The sequence below is a fragment of the Onychostoma macrolepis genome, chromosome 14 (genome assembly GCF_012432095.1).
Source record: "Onychostoma macrolepis isolate SWU-2019 chromosome 14, ASM1243209v1, whole genome shotgun sequence".
In the NCBI taxonomy this organism is placed as follows: domain Eukaryota; kingdom Metazoa; phylum Chordata; class Actinopteri; order Cypriniformes; family Cyprinidae; genus Onychostoma; species Onychostoma macrolepis.
This window is the reverse complement of record NC_081168.1, coordinates 10,270,579-10,289,072: the sequence shown is the minus strand read 5'-3', so window position 1 is coordinate 10,289,072 and position 18,494 is coordinate 10,270,579. Positions and strand designations below refer to the sequence as shown.

The following is an 18,494-nucleotide window of genomic DNA, read 5'->3' as shown; positions in this document are numbered from 1 at the left end:
TCAGGAATAAATAATGGTTTTCTATTTAATATATTTTAAAACATTTTTAAATTGTAATAATATTGTATTAATATATTTTGGCATGATCTATAGCACTATTTCTCTAATGTGATTACTTTAAATATGTTGCATTCATTTAATAACGGAGAATGATTTAAGCTTATAAAGTGGTGTTGGTTTGCAATGCCATTAGCTGAAATCTTGTTGCGGCTTGTTTTTAAGCATTCTGTTTAAACATTCTGGTGTTAAAAGGATTCAAGACAATCCAGTGTTTGTTTTCTGATGCTGTGCCATATTTTCTAAAACGGTGGTTTTCAAACCTCTCCATGAAGTACCCCCAGCACTCTCCACTAATGAGCTGATGAGTTGAATCAGGTGTGATAGATGAGGGAGACATACAAAATGTGCAGAGCTGGGGGTACTCCAGGACAGGTTTGAGAACCACTGTTCTAAAAGATATCTGCAGCGCTTTCTTGCTTCTGTTCTACTTTATCTTCTGTGGAGTGAATGTATGCATGTAAACCTGGTAATAGTGAAATCACATTACATTATTGATGAGCCATCTGCCTCAAGTTTCACTGGGATGAGATGAACCCCTCTGCTTTGTGGTCTTCTGAGGTAGAACAGAAACACAGACAGAGTGAAACATGGATGTTGTATACATTAGCTAATTCGTGATGTTGACTTGACATTTAATTTTGGCTAATTGCCGTTTGTCGTTTTACAAAATATTTACATTGACCTTCATTGAGTAGCGTGTTTTCTTCTACATCTACACAGATTCATAAGAGAGCTTTCAACCCTCAGGCCTTTTTTTTCCTGTGTATTAGCTTAGTAGAAATCAAACCTGGATGTGTCGTAAATCAGGGGTTCAATGTCCGTTTAACCGTCGTGTCTTTTTTTTTTTTTTTTTTTTTTTTTTGCGGTGCGTGATGACCTGTTGTTTTAATTGAATGTTGTTTGAAATTTTAGTGTCAGGCTATGCAGAGAGTAAACAATGACTCCAAAAAGCCAAACGGCTGTGCTGGCACGTGAAAGTATTCCTATCCAATCAAATGATTAGTACCAGGTTTTGGCTGCGGCCACTGAAACCAGCCTTTATTGAACACTGCAGGAGTATTGAGGCCACGCACGCAGGAATAACACAACCTCAACACTGCTGTTTTTTTCTTTTCTTTATTAAAAAAAATGTTCAGGCCACTGTGTTCAGTCCAAGTTGCAACAAAGACTGTAATTTAGGGCCTGAAAGAAGGCCATGAGAGACATTAGGGGGGAGTTCACTTAAGTTGGGCCACTTCAGCGTGCACCACTTCAATGCAAAAATCTGCTCTAGCTCTAGCTCTAGCTCTAGCTCTAGAAATTCAGCCATTACACCAGTCTTCTGTCAACTGATCCTTCAGAAGAGATCAGAATTTATTTCCTGCAGTACTCAATGCAGACTGATTTTACCACTTGGGAAAACCACTCAGATTTTTTTTTTTTTTTTTTTTCTTCTTGAGTAAGCTTAATTTTATATAATTTGATTAAGTGTGATTTCCCTGAAGCAGGTGTAGTAAAAAACAATTCTTCAGTTGCTGAGTGCCGATTTGGGATACCTGAGTAGTCCCAGAATCTAATATGTTTTTAGCAGTCATAATAATAGATAGATTTAGCTCTCATGTTCTCTGCGGACAGCAGTGCCATAAAGGTGATTGAGATAATACATTTAGCCGTGCTTCAGCTCGTAGCTTATTCAGTTCATTAAATGCTTGTGAGAATGGATTTCTAGGTCACAGCTATTGTAGCTTATGAAAAGCCTAATGCGTTAGCATATTAGCTTGAGATCAAATGCAGATAAATATAATTTATGAGCTTACATGTCTGTAGCCCTCCTTTAATCTTATTCACTCTTCACTTTCTCCCAAGCATTTTAGCTCTGTTTTTCTCTCAGTATCCTTCTCCTTTGGTTTTTCCTCTGTCTACTCTTCCCATCATTCCTCACTGCCTTTGTTTAAATGTCTGTGTTTAATAGTGTGTCTGAAAATAGCTTCATTGCCATAGTTCCCTGTGAAGCTCCTCAAAGCATTAGACCTACACTTAGATGCCCCGCAGCCGTTAGCCTTCCCTCACACCGAATGATAGGGGACAGTGATGAATTAACTATGTAGTTGTGACACAACAGCGTTAACTTCCCTCAGATCATCTCAAGCTAGTCGTTTGCCCGCATCCAGGCATGTGACAGGAGCTGGTGGCCAACAGGAAGGGCATGATACTGGATTTATGGCAATTGCGATGAGGCACACTTGGCATCAGGTGCGCATTGTCACATGCTGCTGGCGGGACTGATGTCACGCCCCTCCTCTGGGCTCCTGTCATGAGCCTTCTGATAGGGGCTGCATCCGAAAGCTTAGGCAGCTGAATTTTTGCCCTCTGCCCTATCAGTCAATGACTTAGCAAGCAGCATTTGTGCATGAAGATACCATCCAAAATTTATTTCAGACTAGTTTCAGATCTCTAACCAAATACAGAAAGCTTTGGTGATGAGAGGATATTTAATTACTACAATATTATTTTCTCGTTAGAAATGACATCAAATGTGGAAGTGGTCCAAAAATATACATTTATGTACAAAATGTTAACCATCCTTTTAGATGACAGTGTCATCTTTATTTTTAGCTCAACTTTCACAGAATTGAACAGATAGGATTGTGCGATTATTTTAGGTAGCAGGGTAGAAGTCAAAAATGACACTTAAACTTTAAGCCTACTCATGCTAATTCGACAAAATGCATAGATATTCTGAATATGTCTATGTACTGTTTAAAAGTTTGAGGTCAGGGATCGTTTTTTAAATGTTTTTGAAATAATGCCCTTATACTCAAGGTTGTATTTATTTAATCAGAAATACAGTAAAAATAGTAATACCTTTTTTTTTTTTTTTTTTTTTTAAATGTATATATTTTTCCAGCTACCATGACTTCAGGCTTCAGTGTCACATGATCCTTCAGAAATCATTCTAAAATGCTGATTTGGTGCTCTAGAAACCTTTTAATATCATCAATGTTGAAAGCAGTTGTGCTGCTTTTTTGTGGAAACCGTGAATAAATAGCTGAATTGATTTGAAAAATAAATCTTTTATAGCATTATAAATTTCACTGTTGATCAATTTAATGCTTACTTTCTGCGTAAGTGTAAATTTCTTTGAAATCTCACTGACCCTGAACTTTTGAATGATAGTGTAGATGATTGTCTAATCCAGTCCAAGCTAGACAGCGCTAAATGTAAATGTAAACAGCATTAAACTTGTTTTGACATCCAATCAGTTAAACCACATTCGTAAAAGCTTCTCTGGATTGTTTCACATCAACAACTTATGAAATGTATCCAAATGATTGTGGATATGGAATCCCGACTAAAACAATAAATTTTTTGTGTTTTACTGTTTGTAATTGTTTGTCACAAAATCAGAAGTCCTTGAAATTCGCTCATGATCTGTCTTGCCCAACCGCTTATGATGAGATCATTGAAGATGAATGTAAGCAGGACCTGAATGTTTGTGATTAATGAATCTCTTGTAATAAAACGGTGTGCTTTGCTGTTGTAGGTATGATTATGTGGAGGTGGAGGAGCCTGTCGGAGGCGTGGAGTTGGGGCGTTGGTGCGGCTCAGAGATGGTTCCAGGGCCCCAGGTGTCTAAGGGGAACCAGATCCTGATCCGCTTCGTCTCAGATGAATATTTTCCTTCGGACCCAGGATTCTGCATCCGCTACTCTTTGCTTCAGCAGGTATGAAATGACTCATGCACCATGTTTTTCCTTATGTAAGGCTTATGCAACATTTACTGAGAGGGCTGGTTGTGTTTTTGCTGAAAACGTTTTGTTAATCCCTAATGGCCCTGTACTATATTATTTCTCCACCTGATGAACAGTGTACACAGTGTGCAAAATAAAATTAGATGTTTATGAGAAATACAGTGAGCTTTGCTGAATATCAAAATTTAAAAAGTGATACTGTACGTACTTGGGGCCAAAAAAAAGAAAAGGTAATCCTGAGAACTTAAACATACTCCCATTTTATTACAATGCATCTGTTGCTGTAATCACCATCCCTTCCTCTGAAATCACCTGGCAACCTTAAATGGCACGCACTTAGTTGGAAATTTCAAGTTATAATCATATTCCTACCTCAGAGACCTTCTCCTCAATGTTTCACTTCTTGTGGTGGTGAAAACCACAGCGGGGTGGGCTACGGTGTTTTCCACCTTGGCCATGGTTCAGTTTCCTCCCTTTAATTTACACCCTGACAGGCGTCACACGGCACATTTGAGAAGGATTATTCCCCTGAAATGATTTAATAGACATGCTTGGCTTTGATGTGTGATGCCTGTCAAAGTTTTATGACTCCACTTTCCCTTGAATTTGTTTACTGAGGCTTCAGAGCGTGTCTGAACGTTTTGCTACGTTGCTTGAAAATTGCTCTCATTGTTTTGCAGTGAACAAAGGTGTGCTTTATCTCCATGTAGATAATGGCTGTATCTATTCTGCTGAAACTTAATTATTTTAGTGTTGATTGTGGTGAGATAGGCCACCAAAATTAGACGGGACAAATGTGGCTGTGGATTGTTTTCAAAGAAAAGAAAAACATATGGGGTTTCCGTATGCCATTTCCTTCTGATCTCATACAGCTTATCTATTGAAAGTGCTGATGATGATCTGTCAGTCTTTTTCTGCATTTCCGTTGATTTGAGAGCCGAACGATGATATAACGATGATATAACTGTGCTATTACCTTCCAACAAACATATTGCCCATCACTGTCTTTTAGAGTTTTAGAGCGTTTTGAGAACATATTTTAAAAATCAGTCACAAAGTAATACGCTACTGTTAAAAGATTTTGGGGTCAGTAAGTTACAATGTTACTGTATTTTGATCAAATAAATGTAACCTCAAACATTTGAATGGTAGTGAAACTATTTGATTTAGAATTGGGGCTGTTTAGTTTAGCATGATCAATTTTTGTTTTGCTTCCTTCTTGCAAGACTAAGTTGTTGTCATTTTTGAAAACTTTTTGTGGTCTGGACATTATCCCAACTTCCTAGCCACTGAGCAGTTCTCTGGTAAGGGCCAGTAAAGAGCCCATTCTTCCGGCCTTTTTCTGTGGTGGAAATGCATGAAATTGTTTTAGTTTAGCTCTGGCTCCAAAACTGACAACAATAAAGGGACATCAGTTTGCCTTTAATGAGATCTTCTAAACAAATCAGTTGCATGGAAATTGTTCTTTTTAGGGATTTTTCCCTAGATGACATTCAGTTTTGGCTTTCAGGTATACAATGAAGGATGTTTATATGTAGAATGATCTGTAGATGAGTACATTCTCCACACTTTATATTAGGTGGTGTGTTTTTCTTTGAGCGGTGCTCCATTATTGCAGAGGAGGTGGTGTGTTATGGCTGGTTTCTGGACAGCGAGCTCACATCAGAGAAGGTGTGGCTGAATCAAGCTCTATTTATAGTGTTTGTGGAGGAGGATGTTGAGCTGGAACCTACAATTCCAACACGGCCTCCTCCAGCCCTGACTCACAGTGCACAGTGTTTGTTTTCTTGCTCACCCCAAAGCATTTGTATTTAGGAGGCTTGTGGATGTGAGTTGCATCTCGATTGTTGTGCACCTGTGTGCGTCAAATTGTTTGAATTGTTGTGTTATCTTAAAATGTCAGGGAGTGTGTGGCAGAAGGTCTACAACAAACTAAAAATAAGTAATTTGCTCTTTTATGAAACATTGCTTGACAGTCCTGCAATTACGACTGACAAAATTTCGACATTATGCATGATACATTGTTAAATGCCAGGCAAACACAAAAATACAACTTCATAGCATGTTAAAATGCACATAGAATCTATAGTTTTTAGTGAAGAAATGCTTTTTCTAGCTTCTAAATGTTTAACAGAGCCTTTAGTTAGCTTGTGTTAATCTCCTCTGCCGTTAAATTCAGCTTCTCTCTGGCGGCATGTCTTAATACCTAGTTTAATTTGCACATCCTGCACCACCCACTGTCAACTGAATTGTTTAAAGACAGCAGTGGTGTTAATGACACTAAACTGCAATTTAGCAGGAAATCTCCTTGGATGCCCTGCAAAAAAAAACAAAACGGCTAAATTATGAGTCACACTCCTTTTTTTGACAGATGAATTTAAAAATTGTGACCTTCTTTACTACTTTACCTGCATAGTAAAGTAGTAGTAGTAAATGAGAGCTATATTTCTTAATGTTAATCTCATTTTTGTGTTTGCAGTTGTCACTGAAGAAAAAGCTTTATCACAGGTGGTATGGCAAATCTTCTTTATGAAAAAATTTTCATTTATGTCATATTTTGGTCTTTGAGTTTCAGTATAAAGGCATTTCAGTGTAAGGAAAAGAGCAGAACGTTTCATAAACTATAAACCTGAATGAAATGTCAATAAAACCCAGATAAAATGGACAGTTGCAGAGATCAGCATTCCCAGCATGCAGCCGCACACTAATAGTTGTTATAACATTGTTGGGTAAAACTGTTCATTGTGGAACTGTTAATACGCCTGACTGTTCACAAATCTAGTGCACTTCTCATAAAACGCTTAACAGTGTTCTTATAGACTATACTGCACCCATGTTTATAGCTCAGTTTATTTTTACCCCCCTGTCCACTGATGCTAATCTAAATGATGAGTGCTTCAGAAGTTCTGCATTCGTTCCCTCTTATGATGCAACTTGGGGAAATGAGTGGCCTAGCTGGCTGACTGCTGGCTTTGTACGCGGTGGCAACGGGCTGCCATGTCGGAACAGCCGAATTCTGTTTCTCTGTGGTCAACCTCAGCTACTGGAAACCCGGGATCACGGGGGCGCCCCTGCACTTTCTGTTTAAACAAGCAATCACTCCCCTTCACCACTACCACAGAGAGAAGGGGGAAAATGAGCCCCAGCTGCGATTCTCAGGAAGAGGCTTTGGGAGCTGGTAAGGTTTGAGGGAAGAGATCATTAAAACAGCACCTAGCTCTGGAAATAAGAAAAATGTTGGGATTCTCACGAAAGTCAGAGGAACTGAACTGCTGCTTTTAACTCCCAGCTGGATTTCATAGATGCTTTCCTCCTCGAATCAACCTGAAATATGCCTTTTGCGTGTGCTTGCTGATTTCCACCAGCTTTGCATAATCTTTACTGTCATTAAATTGACCAAAATAGTCTAGAACAAAGGCGAGAGATGTATCTTTCCAAGCAGAGTAACAGGTTTCATAGGCACCAAAAGTGGGACATGGTTGCTGAGGCCAAACTGAGTTCAGGACAGGTTTTTTTTATAAACATATTTTAAATTGGGAACAGCTTCTCTTTAAAAGAATGAGGTTAATGCAATGTGAACACAGTATTCACTTGTGTGTAAGAACCTTTTGTAGTTGCCACTTGTTTTTAAAGTAATTGTAGATGGCAGTTTTGTTGGCCGGACCTTTCTTCTCAGCAACATTAGTTCAGGACAACCACAAGGATTACTGAATTACATAAGGCGTATCATTTCAAAAACAATGTCTATTCAAAATTCAGAGTTAGATGTGTGAAAATGACTCCAGTCACTTCATTTCTCTTCTCCTCTTCCTTCAACCACTGTGTATGATTGGCATGCCACCAAGCTTGGCCTTCACCAAAATACGTCCGCAGTGAATCACCCGCATTTTTGAGTGAGACCTCTGCACTGTTATTTGGTTTTCTACAGAGCTGAATGCTCTCATGTGTGTTCTGACGGCTACTGGCAGACATCGGAGTCTGTGCGCTCATGTCCATCTGTTAAGCCATATTCCTTGTACAACCTGCAAACAATTTGAAACATCATGTTGTCAGGCTACAGAACATAAATGAGGCTATTTTGTGGATGATGTTTTACCTTTAATCAATGCATCTGTTAGGAAATATGTTGACATAAGAGGAAGATGTTAAGCGTTAGTGTGATTTGCGATGTACTGTATTGGCAGATTATAAATGCAGTGACCTCATCGAATTATAATAATTTCTGGTAACACTTTACTCAAAGCCTTTATGTGTGATGCATTCTAAAAGTAGTTTTAATGCATTAATTATGCCTTGTAATGCATTGTACATGCATTGTAAGGTTTCAGGATTTATTTTTGTATGTATTTAGGTTTTATCTTTTTATGTAGTGTTATAAATGCACTCTTTGTAATCAGAAATTTTTCAGTCTTATTTAATTTTTTTTATGTATTTGTTTATTTTTTAATATTTGATTTTTAATGTTTTCTTTTTTGATAGTTTAGATGATCTATTTATTAATCATCTGCTGCGTGGTTTTTTTTTGTTTTTGTTTTTGTTTTTTTATTGTTTTTAATAAATGAATGTCTGTGACTGTGTTTCTATAATGACATCAGTTACTGAGTGCACCCTTAAATTCATTTGATCACTTTATACCTGCATAGTGGAGATCTAAAGTATAGGGAAAGTATTCAATTGTCATTTGTTTCTTGTAATATTTTGAATTTAAATACATGATTCCATGTTTTATGTCTGAAATTCTCCTGAATTTATTTTGTCTTGTGAGCAAAGTTGCACGAGCGCTGTTATATCCGCTTCGGTTGGGATGGTTGGCTGTGGCTTTATAGTCCAGGGCTCAGAGGATCTTTTAATTGACAGATTGAAAGAGTACCTCACATTCACAAGCTGTTAATGGTTTCCATTCCCCACTGCTGACCAGTGCCAAAAACTAGAAGCCAGCTTTGTGTATTGAAGGATAGCTGAATGTACAGGTTTTTAGGAGGTAATTGGAACTGCTCTTGAGAGCTTACAACAAAAAAAATGATTAAAAACATTTTGATGTGTGCAGCTGATTTACATCTCTGGTGAATTATGATGAAAGATATATTAAAGTACACAACACTATAATTTTATTTCACGTCAGGCATGAGTGAAAGTTATGATGATTTGCTGTTCAGTGAGTCAGGTGATAATTCACTAAAGCGTTCATTAGAATTATTCAAACGGGTCACTTGGGAGTTCGTGAGTCCTTTTGAACAATTGAAATGACAATTAAATAAGTGGCTTGTAAGAGTCAAGCGTTTGTAAATCTGACTTAGCTGGTCGCAGTCTTTCAAAGGCAGTGGAACACTTGTTGTCTTTGATTTATTTTGAGATTGACCTGGTCCTTTCACTCATCATATTCATTTTTAAATATACTGTATATATAAGTATTATTTGTTCTTCGTCCAATAAAATATTTTAGTGACATTAAAGTAAGAAAGGTTTTCATTGCTTAAGGTCCACATACCGTATTCTTGTATTGACAGACAGGTTGGCACTGTGTTATTTCCAGTGCTTGACTCAGATGCCCTCAATCAGTCTGTCTTGGTGACCTCATTTACCGCTTTGTTCACGGTAGCAATGGTTTTTTGGTTTTTTTATCGTTGTAGAAATCACAGGCCTTCCATTGACACCTTGTCCTTTACACAATGGTAACCATGCCAACTCACTACTCGCATGTTACCCGGTTTTAGAGTGCGGCATTGGATGTGTCATTCATAGGGGGATTATGTTAGTATGCCTGAATTAAGCTGCTGGAAAAAGGACATGTTGACAGATCCCACAGCACCTGAGGCAGTGGAGCAGAGTTGAACTGAGTGCAGAAATGTGGCTTCTGCAGGTTGCCCAACACCATAGGTATCAGTGTTGCTGCCCTGGCATACATTTTTAATTGTGTTCGAGTTCAAACAAGGTAAAACTGTTTGGGGACTGGTTAATTGACTCTGTGGATAAGCCAATGTCAAACATGAACCTGTCTAGCAAAACTATTCCCTTATTAACTGGTAATTTAGTAATACAAAAGCTCTTTTGTTGTTCTCTGATGCTTTGTTGGGGGAAATATGTATTGTGTGTAGATTCATTTATATTTATTTATTTATATATGTATATGTGTATGTATATGTGTGTGTATGTATGTATGTGTGTGTGTGTGTGTGTGTATATGCATGCATGTTAGTTAGTTAGTTAGTTAGTTAGTTAGTTAGTTAGTGGGAAAACAATATCTTTATCTATATTTCCCAATAGCCATAAAACTATTTTATATATTTATAGTATGCTTATAGAATAAAGAATTTTAATATCATGTATTTAAAAAGAACATTAAAATGTTATGTATGAGTTTAAAAAGTGAATTTTATTCTATGATTATTTTGTGGGGGAAATATTTTGCCTTTAAAAGCTAATTTCACATCTAGCATTTTCTGCCTTTTAAATACTGATAATACATTCATATATAATTTGTTACTCCTTAATTATTCACAATCAGTCTGTGCTTAAATAATATTTTCCTTCTGATTTCACATAATTAGCCACAATGTGTGAAGAAAGCAAAGCATTAAACAATAAATATATAAAAAATGTATCGGGCTTCTGCAGAACACTTTATAATCACCTGTTAAAATTGAAATGGCCCATATGGAGTGGCTGCAGTACCACTGATTTCTTGTTTGTTTAATTTGTGTGTTCAGAGGCAGTCGGAGCCCGAGGCCCCTGCAATGATGCCTGCATGGATGCAGAGTGTGGATGTTCTGAGTGAAACTGTAGCTGGATTCAGCACGATGGAGGAAGTAATGAAATATCTGGAGCCGGAACGCTGGCAGGTGGACATGGAGGACCTCTACAAGCCTACCTGGCAGGTGGTGGGCAAATCATTCTTCCACCAAAAGAAATCCAGAGGTGAAGATTCTGTATTTAAAATACTTGGTGAATACTGGAACTTTTTAAAACTTGCTGTGTATTTTTGTTTGAATAGGAATGGTAGACCTGAACCTGCTTCGTGAGGAGGTACGGCTTTACAGTTGCACTCCACGGAACTTTTCCGTCTCATTGCGTGAGGAGCTGAAAAGGACGGACGCCATCTTCTGGCCCAGCTGCCTGCTGGTGAAGCGCTGTGGAGGGAACTGCGCATGCTGCTCTCACAACTGCTACGATTGCCAGTGCTCGCCCACCAAAGTGGCCAAAAAATACCATGAGGTATATAGCAAAGAACAGAAGGCCTTCTGTTATACTCTACATTTCATATATTAGTTTTTTTTCACTAATAACTTATGCATAAATGCGGCATTATTAATATGTGCCATTTATTAATGTTTTAGTATGCTTGTTTTGAGTTGGTTCTTAAATTTATCCTGAATTTAGAAATAATGTAGTGCACATTTAATGTTCGATCATGATTTCATGTGTACACATGGTTAGTGAATGAGACCCATTGGGTATACATGAAGTGATAATGCGTTTAAGTGCTTAAATCATTTCTGTGTGTGTTTCTCTGTCTGTCTCTGTCTCTGCTTGTGCAGGTTCTGATGCTGAAACACAGGGCAGGGGGTCGGGGGCTGCAAAAGACTCTAACGGATGTCCTCCTGGAGCACCATGAGGAGTGTAGCTGTGTGTGTAAAAATGACTCCGACTAAAGCAGTCCCAGGGAGAGCACAACACTGGCCCCCAACAGACTCAACCAGGGAAATATTTCTTGCTTCATGCATAAATGAGCGAAAGAGTTTTTACCCTGACGTTGCAAACTAATGAAACCCAGAGCTGGATAACTTTTTTTTTTTTATCTTGACTTATCTAAGCCTGCGGTTCCATTCGTTTTGGGCTCACAAATCCATACAGAATTGACCCATGCAGAAGTTTCCATTGGCCTCATGATAGCATGGAATATCTGGAGGAAAATTGGACACGGTCTTGCTTCTGTGTGTTTGTGGAGGTTTGCAAGGAATGCGTGTATGTATGTACATTCATGAATCTTTTTCTGCGTGTGAGTGAATGTATAGCGCTGTTCAGGAAATTAGGTATTCCAGGATAACTAGAAAGCCTGAAGTGAGTTTGTTACTACTTGTGGAACAAGTGGATTTGGCATGTTCTTTTAAATATTTTTTTTTTCCTCACAACTTAAAAATATCAAAGGACCTTGACTATGCATCAGCTTTCAGCAATCCAAGGACAATTTTGAGGTGGCATGGACTTTCTCCTCAATAACATCCCAAAGAAATGAATTACACTGTGTCATAAACCAGCAATCAGTCAACCACTCATCACTGAAATCAGACATTTTCATTAATAATTCAGAAAGAACGTTCCAGGATAGATAAGGATGTCCCTCTTTTTTTTTTTTTTTTTTTTTAAACCAGAGCCGAGTGATCATGCATCTTCTGCTCTACTATAGACTATTATGAGAATGGCTCCATTCAAGAGAGAACACTAAAATACAATAGTGAATCTTGTGTAAATATATTTCAAATTGTGATTTGTTAACTTTTCCTATGTCATGACAGTTTTTGGTACCAAAATTTTGGGCATGTAAGAATCATTTTTTCCCTTTCATAATCACTGTAGTATTTTCAGTATTAGTCACTCTTTTTGTTGAGACATTTATGCTTTTGTGTTGTTTGAATAGTTGTTTGAATTGCGTAATAAGATTTATTTTGACTGGAGACTAAATGAAAACTGTTAGATGTTCATGTAAATAGACTTTTTAGAAGTTAAAGGGACATAGAACTGCCAGTACCATATTCCTCTACCATTAAACGATTAACTAAATTGTTGTGGTTTTTCCAAATGGCGCTGAAAGCATTGGTTTGCTCAAGTAATCTGCAGTTGTCACAAAATTGCAAAGCACCGCCAGGGGACCCTATAACCCTGAACTATTAACTGCAATCTGACTTGAGTCTTTGAGAGTGTAATTAGATGTTAATGATGTATCTTGGCGTTAAGACCGTCATCTTTCTCATAAGCTTTCCAAGAGTAAAAATGTGACAAAACATCAGAATTTCTTGAATAATGGGCACATTTCCTTTTCACTTGTTTTTGGCAAAAAAAAGTTGATCTCATATGCATGCAGTAGATGACATGCGAACACTAAAACAATATAATAACACATGACATTGGTGGAAAATGAAGACAATATGATTTGCTCACAAATTCAGTTTTGATTGACTGGAAAAGGGAGTTGAGTAAACAAGACATGCAGCGTTATTTGCATCTTTTTTTTAATCCGCCTTAGATGACCTTTTCCACTGTCATTTTGTCAGGCTATTGTTCTTTGATGTAATATTTTTGTGACTTTGTTTTTCATACTTTGATCACAGATTCCTCACACTTGGCAAACCAATTTAACAAGCCACCTACTGTAAGCAGGCTTTGCGATCGGCTCATTTTTATGCAGCCTGACAGAGGGAATGAGAATTTGGATTTTGTTGACGTGTTGTGAAAGTGAGAGAAGTGCCTTGATGTTGTTAAACAGCAAACAGAAATGTAAAGCATGAAGTTTCTCTCCATGAGACTCATTCATGGTTCAGAGAGAAATTTGAAAATGTGTGCATCATTTCGGATCATTATCAGATTCCTATGTAACAGAATCCTAAAGGTGATGCATGCATATATTTTTTTTTTCAGGGTAAAATGCTTTCTTCTATTCTTAATTTGGAGAGAATGCCTTCATAAGTTGATCTGTCTCTGTTATGTCATCAAAACTCTTATTCATGGTATGAAATAAGTTTTGGGCAAGGCTTTCTGTTTGTTTGACCAATGGCAGATGGGAAAGTGTTTCAGGAACATTGAAACCAACCAGTTTGGTTATGCTAATGGTGCAGCAATCATACACTTAATGTTAATACACTGTCCAAGGTCATTTTATGATCAAGTAGAGTATAAGTAGTCGAGAATAATAACATGAAGACTCTTAATATGCATTAGCACATGTCTGTTTGTGTTCTAAAGAGGCTAGGGCAATTCACTGTAAATGGTAAAAAAAATGATGGATCCAAATTTAAGTTTGGGAACAAAGCATTTATGTATTTAACCAGATGTGCGTATATTAGCGATGGATTGTGGGCTTGGTCTTTAGATAATTACAGGGTAGTTGCTCTGTGGTTTTCCAGGAACTGGCTGTGATTCCTGAGGAAAGTAATGACCTGACATTAATCAATGATTAGGACAGTTCACTTTTCCACTGTTCGTGTCATTATGTGATGCAGTCACGTTTTGGATGAGCAAAAATCTTAAACTACTGTTCAAATCCTTCAGAAATTATTCTAATATGTTAATTTGGTGCTCAAGAAACATTTATCAATGTTGAAAAGAGTGCTGCTTAATATCTTTGTTCAAGGTTCATTCAGTATAAAGATTAAAAAAAAAAAAAAAAAAAACAGTATTTGAAATAAAATTAGCTTGTAACATTTATTAGTCTTTACTGTCACTTTTGATCAATTTCATGCATCTTTTGTGAATAAAAGTGTTATTTTTAAAGGAAAAAATCTAATTGAACCAGAACTTTTCTCTTTTTTTAACACATCTGGACTAAAAAAAGTTAACACTATTATTTACCTATTGCATAAATTACAATTGTCTTACTAAGAAAAATAAATAAATTGCATAGTCCTCCTATAATGCTTGATCTTGCCTGTTGTATACACATCTGGGAAGCTGTTCACTCAATTCCAGATTTCTGCAAACACGCAAGTAACAGCATGCCCACAGAAAAAAACATTTGTTCCACAAGTCCATGCTCTTAACTGCAATAAAAGTATCAGCTAAATGTGGTTTGATTCCCTTTATCCCTGAATATGCATAACTCTTAAAGGCAGGGACTGTAATCTCTTTCTAGAACATCCAGTACTTTTACCACACAAAACATAGTCATATTGTTCCACATTGTGTGTGTGAGGGTTGATGATAAGCCTATTCCAAAGAGGCAGGGAAAAGGCCATTTATCTTGGAAAACCTTAATCTGTCATGTCCAATTAGAACAGATAGAGGGCAAAGTGTAGCCTGTACTGTATTTGCTTCTAGACTTTGAATAATGCATGTACTTCATAGTCACATATATGCATTCAGGGTCCTGAAAGGTTAATACGACTGATGCTGTTTTCATAATCTAACTAAGCTAATAAGTGAGCCTTGACATTCTAACGTGTTGCCGTAGACAAGATTGCAGAGAGGTCAAGGTTACACACTACAATCCACCATGCGTCGCACATGCTTGAAAATCACATTTTTCCTCAGGTGGTGGGTAAAGGATTGGTTAAATCTCCAGAAGCTGATGAGACTCGACAAATTCAAATTTTTAAGTGTAGTTCCAGTCCTGTTATATTATCATTAAACTAGATTTGTAGTTCCAGATGCTTAAAAAGAAATGTTGAGATTAAATGAATGCAGCAGTTTTTTTTTTTTTTTTTTAAATACCATGGTGTTAAAATATTCTATAATCTTAGGTTTGGTAAAAATTAAATGTCTCTTCAGAGCCACGTTGCCATTATAATGATGCTTGTGTTCTTTTGGCTGTTTAAGTGTAAGACTTTTGTCTTTCCAGTTTAATTGCCGTTACATGGTTAAATACATGCTAGAAAAATATCTAGCAATCGTTATTTAGTATACAAATACACTATTGTTCAAAAATTTGGGGTCGGTAAGAAATTAATGCTTTTACTCAGCAAGGATGTATTAAATTGATCAAAATTGACAGTAAAGGCATTTATAATGTTATAAAAGATTTCTATTTCAAATAAATGTTCATTAGAACTGATAATAAATGTTTCTTAAGCAGCATATTAGAGTGATTTCTGAATGTTCATGTGACACTGAAGACTGGAATAATGGCTGCTGAAAATTCAGCTTTGCCATTTATACATTGCATATTAAAATATGTTCAAATAGAAAAGAATTGTTTTAAATTGTTATATTTCAATAACCAATCACAATTTAGTATGTAAATATTATAATGGCACCATCAGTACCAGCTACATTTTCAGTGGCAGATGGTCATTATTCACAGGCTGAAAAAATCTACATGGAAGCTGAATTTTCTGAAGCTGAATTTTCAGCAGCCATTATTCCAGTCTTCAGTGTCAATGGAACTTTACGTGTATTTTAAAAGCGTTTGGGCTGGGTTACAGTAATTGCACAAACTCAATATTTAATGCTTGAGAGTTCTGAACAAAGCCCTAATCAGAATGTTTGAGGAATAGCAATGCCTTTTAAGTACCATAAAGATCCCACAGCAGTTGCTCTATGTTAAAAGCTGTAGATCAATCAGGTGAGCTTGGGGTGATTACAGCCTGGGGTTTATGGGTCTGGGCTGTTAATTAGAAGGTCTTAAGTCTGATGAAAAACAAAAAAGAGGTTTGTTTCAGAATCTAGACAAATGCGTGTAATGATCAATAAGACTGGGGGAAAAAAACACTTTGATATTGCTTGTTTAACCAGGAGAGTTGCGTACTACAACATAGTCACAGTGGTACTATGATAGTCTTAATTACTGTTGCCACTATTGTGACTTATATCAATATGCATATGATACAATAAAATAAAATTAATCTACCAGGTGTGATGCATCTTAATGCCAAAAAAAGCATCATTTAGTACATGTTTGCTTTCTTCATATGTGACCGTGCAGTTTCTGCACAGTTTCAGCATTGCTTTGCAATTTGCTGATGCAGGTTCAATCTCATGCACACATTCTCATAATAAACACTGACCTGTGTAGTCTGTGAAGGGCTGAGCGGGACCTACAGGGAATATCAACAGCCAAGTTGTGAACATTCAGCACATAATGTCCTTCAACTGAGGGGGTCATTCTCAGGAAACACTGCCACTTGTGCCCTTTTTTTACCCCCTGGCATAATACTGCTCCATGTGTTTTGAAAAATAAATGAATTTATATAGCGAAATAATGTTTTCACTATGAAATTTTCTTATTGTATGCCGCAAAATTCTCTCTTGAACAGTGTTTTGTCAGAGCAGTGGTGATGTGACATCAAGTTGTTCAAAAGTTGTTCATAAGTTACACTTATATTGGCCCATCAAATTAAATTATTTAGCTCTGCGTTTACAGTTTTGTGCAGATTATTTTTTTCTTAGCACAAAATATAAAAATGGTGACTGAATAATGTGGTATGACGTGCATGTAACTTTCAACCCTGAAATATTTTGAGTTGGGGGTTTATTAATGAAAAGGTTATTAATCTTTTGATTAATATAAAGTGTTTTATTACAAGGCATACCTAAAGGTGAAGATACTGGAATTTACTCTCTTCCCAGTCAAACTATAAGCAATCATTTTTCATATTTACTGGTTCTGAATTATTCATGCACAAATTATTCTTAATATGCACAAGTGTGTTTGCCAAAAAATATCATAGCGCTCTGCTTATCAGTAGAAACAACTTACCGCCCTTCTTATGTCTGGCAAGGTAATGCATTGAAAAAAACTGGGTGTGAAGGTGCCTGGTGCCTGATCTCACACATTCACACATTCTCTTCTCCATATGGCCCTCAGGCTCAGAGAGGTCAGCCTCACTCAATCCCCAAGATTCATGGGTAATCAGTCTAGAGGAAGTCCCTGTTGAGCTGAGCCTACTGGACGCTTACAACCCTCTGACACTGACAGATGCTGTTTCACACTTACTCACAATATGCATAGTGCTGACCAGAGAATACATACTCTGCTTACCCTGCTGCTCTTTAATAAAAGTAACTTTCAGAAATAAAGCGAAGGACTTAGAATATTGCATAGCGAGGACATAAACCCTCAAAATGTATTCACTATATTTTATAGATCATGAAATTTTAAAGTTAGGGAACTTGGTAAATCTTGAAGTGTTTTGTCTTGAGGCTTGATTTAAATGTGAAGTCAGCAATTCTGACAGTTATTGAGATTCAGCAAAACCCTACAGCTAAATATACTTTCCTTAACTTTACCTGTGATATATATCCTGTTTGATCCTGTTTGAACTCAGTCTATACAGAAATATTTTCCGTAAGTATTCATGGTCTAAAATCTACACATAAACAAATGTTATGCCTTTCATCTAACGCTCTGAATAAGTAGCCTTCAAATAATATCACAAAAACACACACATAAATGAAAAGAGACCCTATGTAAGCATGTTAGACTGAGATGAATGAGATCTAATCATATTTATTATTCTTTCCAAAGAGGAACATTCACTCAACCACAACTTCCTCAGTGGTATTTTTACTCCAGACCATCGTTTAGCTGGGATTGCCTCCGTCGCCTGTCCCACTGACAAGACTGGGAAGGATTTTATATTTACATGTGGGTCTAACTGTGATGTGAAAACATGAGGTAGACAAAACAGCTTTTAATTATTATTATTATTATATAAATAACTAAATAAATATAATAATATACTGAAAAGAATTTGATGAAAAAATTCACACAGTTATTATTATTATTATTATTATTATGAATGAAAAAAAATGGTGTTGAAAACATTTTCACACAGAAATTGTTAGTAAATTTCACAATTACAAAGAAACGGAAAGTAACATTTAAACATGAAATTTAGAAGTATTTCTCATTTAAAAGTACAAAAACTGAAGTTTTTTTTCTTGTAAACAGATAGACAGATAGATAGACAGATAGATAGATAGACAGACAGACAGACAGACAGACAGACAGACAGACAGACAGACAGACAGACAGACAGACAGACAGACAGACAG

General features: G+C 36.7%; 1 protein-coding gene across 2 annotated transcripts in view; it reads left to right on the top strand.

The window, feature by feature from the left end:
- pdgfc (platelet derived growth factor c) overlaps positions 1 to 14,522 on the top strand; it is a 46,466-nt gene extending 31,944 nt beyond the window's left edge. The window contains exons 4-7 of one of the 2 annotated variants that reach the window (XM_058798973.1): positions 3,584 to 3,764; positions 10,499 to 10,706; positions 10,783 to 11,003; positions 11,327 to 14,522. In XM_058798973.1, coding sequence (XP_058654956.1) covers positions 3,584 to 3,764; positions 10,499 to 10,706; positions 10,783 to 11,003; positions 11,327 to 11,440 — 724 coding nt within the window. In that variant the 3' untranslated portion in view covers positions 11,441 to 14,522. The remainder of the gene's footprint in view (positions 1 to 3,583; positions 3,765 to 10,498; positions 10,707 to 10,782; positions 11,004 to 11,326) is intronic. The other variant, XM_058798972.1, reaches the window with a different exon arrangement.
- Positions 14,523 to 18,494: the final 3,972 nt, after the last annotated feature.